Raw genomic sequence first — 4,701 nt, 5'->3', positions numbered from 1 at the left:
AAATCTGAAGAAGTTGTTGAAAATTAGTTTTGAAATCATCAGATAGGGGAGATTGTAAGGTCACACATTATGATCTGATGATTCAAACACCACACATTGACCACCAGCGTCAACACCAACGCTAGCACCAGCACAGATCTTATCAGCATCAGCGTGAACCAATGATCTTGTTGGTCTTATGTATATTAGGCAGTTATACGTATATATAGAATAGATGTCTGATCCGTATTATTAGAGATTAGGACCAAACCTTTACATTAGATAGGTATACATCCCTTAATTAGTGGTATTTCAGTTATTGTAATCATATATAATCAACATTAGGGTGAAACCCTAATGTAAGTCTTGATGACCCTCTTTGTGACCTCGTTCTCTTGGTGAGAACATTCTTTCTTAGTGAAAGCATCTTTGTGATTACTTGTGTTCTGTAGTTTTTCTATTTAATCTTTTGCTTAGTTTGTTTATTCATTGTTATTCATACTTGAGTGTATTTGATCGATACAAACCTTCGAAAGGTAACTTCAAATAACACAACTTTGGTCCTTTATGCAACTATGGTTCATCCTTTTCTAGGACTCTTTCATTAAAGCTCCCTAACTAACTTAAATTTAGGATTTATTCACATATGATCATTTCCAACATAATTCTTGACAAAACTAATCCTAGTCACATTATTAGTCAAATCCCTTGTCTAACGCAAATTTCACTAATATGAAACAAATGACCATTCTAACCAAAATATCACTCGTTCAACACTAAAACTCCATTTTGTTTTAATTATACACATAAATCGATCTATTATTATTATAAGAATTGATTTTGTCAAATTTTCACTTATTTAATTAATTAATTTTATTATTATTATTATTATTTTATTTTACCAAAAGTCCAAAACTTTTAGGTACGAAAACAGGACGTTGCATTTATAGAGGCGGTGAACAAATATGTTTGAAAGGTTTAGTGGGTAATCTAGGACAAACTTTTAGGTACGAAAACAGGACGAAAACAGGACGTTGCATTTAGGACCTTTGACATACATACTTGTATATGTTCGTATATATGGAGAGATGTGAATTTGAAAATTTTAAACAGGACAAATTGTACCAAAGACATTAAATTCTTACAAAATTTTGATTTTTCAGAGCATGTTATTTTTCCTACAATTAAGGCATTACATCTTTACAAAAGTTCGATTTTAACTCTGCATTTTCCGATTCGTTTCAATGCAGATGTCAGTATATGATGACTTGGTATTGACATAACATGATGACATCGTATTTTTTGGTGATATCATTTTATGGATGTCAAAATTGTATAAAAAATGTAGTGTTAAATTTTGTTTATTCAATTTTATTTTGATCTAAATGTCGGTCTAGAATGGTGATATGTCGCTATATGATGATTTGACTTTAACATGACATGATGACATGATGCTTTTTGATGATATCATTTTGTGGGTGTCAAAATTGAATAAAAAATGTATTGACTTACAAAAATAATATGAAAATATGAAAATCGAACTTTTCTTAAAACTTAGTATATTTTATATAATTTTCTTTATTATAACATAATAATCACGACTTCCTGGAGTTAAAGACAAATAATATTATTATTTTGTGTACAGAATTATAATTAATCGTCTACCTAGATATCATAAAAGATGCAGATGGAAAGTAGAACGGCAAATGTGTATAATAAAACGTAAATACCGGATGATAAATGTGCAAAGTCATCTCTGAAATGTAACAAAGGTGATACTTGTGAGAAATGAATAAATGAATTTTAAAAGCAGGGCCTCCTAATATCTGTCCAGGTCGTATACAGTGGTGGGTAGTGATTAATCAGTCGTGATTGTATTGAAGGTAGGAGATTTGCCTTTGAAGCTTAAGTTGGTGATAAAAATTAGCTATGAACTCTTCAGCCTTAACATCAATCCCTTCTTCCTCGCACATTTCTTCATCATTTTGTTCATGTTCTTCTCCATTTGTTATCAAGAAACTCCGTCTTGGCTGATGATAAGAATAGTCGATGTCACTTTGATCGTCGAAGTCATAGGCATCAAAAGCATCAGCAGCTTGTGGGTTGATGCAAGGAATGTGAGGCAAATGGAAACGCATGGAGTTGGGTCGATGCATCCTGACATGGATGATAGGGGTGGCATCGAAAGAGAGTTGACGGTCACCATCTTGTAGTGATCCTACGCCTTTGTTGGAATGGGATAACTGCAGCTGCAGTTGCATCAGCCTTTTCTTTAAAGCAAAGACTCCACCTTTTCTTGTCCATAACAAAGCTAATCTTAGTATGTTCCATGCTCGACGACCCATGTCTGATTTGGAACTCTTGTACATTTTCTTTTCTTTGTGTATCTATAGCGAAACTCGAAGTATGATATATAATGGAGTTGAATTGAATGAAGCAATAGATCGACGTTTGTGTGTGTATATATATTCCTATCTATTTTGTTTGGTTGTGAAATGAATACGCGGTTATATGTTGCGAGTCTAATTTTTTAAGAAAGGAAGAATGGTTGGGTTTGGGTGTGGAAATGGTGGCAGCTGGGCATGTGCTCTTTCCAGCGACTGCCATCTGTACTACGTTGTATGGGTTGGTGGAGATGTGGGAAGGGCCATAATAAATGGCAGGAAGTTTCCTTCGTACTAAACAATCAAATATTTTAGGAAAAAATATTAAATTAGTGTCTCCGTATCATTGATTATCCACGGGGCTTCTTGACTTCATGTTATGAATTTTGTCCCTATTTGGGAACCAAGCACCGCGTATGTACAATAGATGTATCATGTATGTATGGTGTGGACACATTGGCCTTCATTCACCGGCACTTCATCTTGGGAATAAAACTAATTAACTTTCTTAATTAATGATTGATTAAAAGTTGACAACACAAGCACTTTCCTTTAATTTCAAAACCATTATTATCTTTTAAACTAACAAAAGAAGGAAAATAACATATTAACCCAATAAAGTATTTTGAATTTACACATTCAGTCCTAAATTTTTTTTGGTGATTTATGGAGGCATAAAGTAGATGTCTACCTGTTTTTTCGGTGACTGTTACCTCATATAACAGATAAGTCACATCAACTTTGTTGACCAAAAAAACACTAATTTCCAAAATCAAACCCCTATTCTTGTCTTGTATCTTAAGTCTTGGAGCTTCAGTCGTTTAACATCAATCACTTCCATCACCAAGCTTCCATTACTAAACTCATGTAATTGTCAAAAACTTTTTCTGGTATATCAAATTCAAGCTCGTCGTTTCTCATCAATCCTAAACCCTAATTCCACCACTCCTCTCTCCAACAAAGAGAAATCACGAGCCGCTCTTTCTCTCCTCAAATTCAAGAAAACCCCATAAAGAATAATTGAAATCTCTTGAGCAGCTTCACTCACGTCGAAATCTCATCTCAACCGTGTTGCCTTCTTCGTCGCCATTTCAAAGCTCACCGAGTTAAATTACTTCGAGGGCCTCTGTAAGTTCGTCGACGAGTTGCTTAAAACCCGACCAGATTTAAACAACGAGAAGTTCATCTCTAACGCAATTATTTACTACGGTCAAGATAGGCTGTTAACCAATGCATTCCAACCGTTCAATAAAATGTCCCAGTTGGGTGTTGATCAAAACGTGAAATGTCTAAATGCTCTATTGTTTTCTTGTATGTTGGCAAAGAAATACGATGAGGTGAAGCATGTTTACCTCGATTTTCATAAAAAAAAAAATAAGGAATCAAGCCTAATCTTGATATTTATAACATCGTAATCAAGTCCTTTTGCGAATTAGGCTAATCGAGTTCATGCTACTTAGTGACTACAGATGACAACTGATTTTGACTTTTAGTAGGTTTAATTGTGTTGAATAAAAAAATACAACAAATCTGATGTGGCTTATAAAACCTGCTATATCAGGTAGCAGTGACCAAAAAAACAGGTGGGCATCTACTTTATGCCTATAAAGCACCAAAAATTTTAGGACTAAATGGGCAAATTGAATTACTTTATTGAGCTAATATGTCATTTTCCCCCGTAAAAAACAAAGAAGGGGAGGAGCAGTTGTATATGTAATTATGGTCTTTGTTGGTCAGTGCAATCACTCTCTTTTCTTTGTCAATTTCCGTCTTACGAAAAAAGATTGACTTCTTACCAACATCACATACAAGTGAGCCGAAAATCTTAGGGACGCCTCTCCTTCCTCTCCCCCCCCCCCCCCCCCATTTGACAATCGTCTCTCATTTGGATGATTCTCTTAAACCCGTTAACTAATATAGAGAAAGACGAAGGGAAGTTCAGAAAAGCCTAGCAGACGAGATTATCAACCCCTTTATTGTCACACCCCAAAACCGGAACGGCGGAATCGTTCGGGGGTGGAGGACGTCATGTATAGTATCACAACAATGAATAGTAGTAAACAAGCAACAACATCATCCATTGCTTTAATAATATAATTTAATACAAGTGTGTTCTGTGAAGTGTAATAGACACTAAAAATGTAAATCAAAATAAAAGGTGAGTCTTGAACGAGCTCCATCTTCTCAAAATCTGGCACCGGTACCTGTCTACTGGTGACCTGAGAATACAAGTTATTTTGAAAGAGTTTATCAGCTTTAAAGTTGGTTAGATCATAAGTATTTTAGCGTCATTATTTGTAAGAAAGTGTTTGTAAGTATGTGTTTTGTAAGTTTGTAA

At 34.7% G+C, this 4,701-nt stretch overlaps 1 protein-coding gene across 1 annotated transcript; it reads right to left on the bottom strand.

Moving 5' to 3' along the window:
- Positions 1-1,841: 1,841 nt before the first annotated feature.
- Positions 1,842-2,324, bottom strand: LOC145137006 (uncharacterized). The gene has a single exon (XM_079071141.1). The coding sequence runs from the start codon at positions 2,322-2,324 to the stop codon at positions 1,842-1,844; it is 483 nt and encodes a 160-aa protein (XP_078927267.1).
- Between the last annotated feature and the right edge of the window lie 2,377 nt (positions 2,325-4,701).

The sequence above is a fragment of the Lactuca virosa genome, chromosome 9, assembly GCF_052849685.1.
Source record: "Lactuca virosa cultivar CGN04683 chromosome 9, Lactuca_virosa_CGN04683_v6, whole genome shotgun sequence".
NCBI lineage: Eukaryota > Viridiplantae > Streptophyta > Magnoliopsida > Asterales > Asteraceae > Lactuca > Lactuca virosa.
This window is presented reverse-complemented; position numbering and strand designations above follow the sequence as displayed.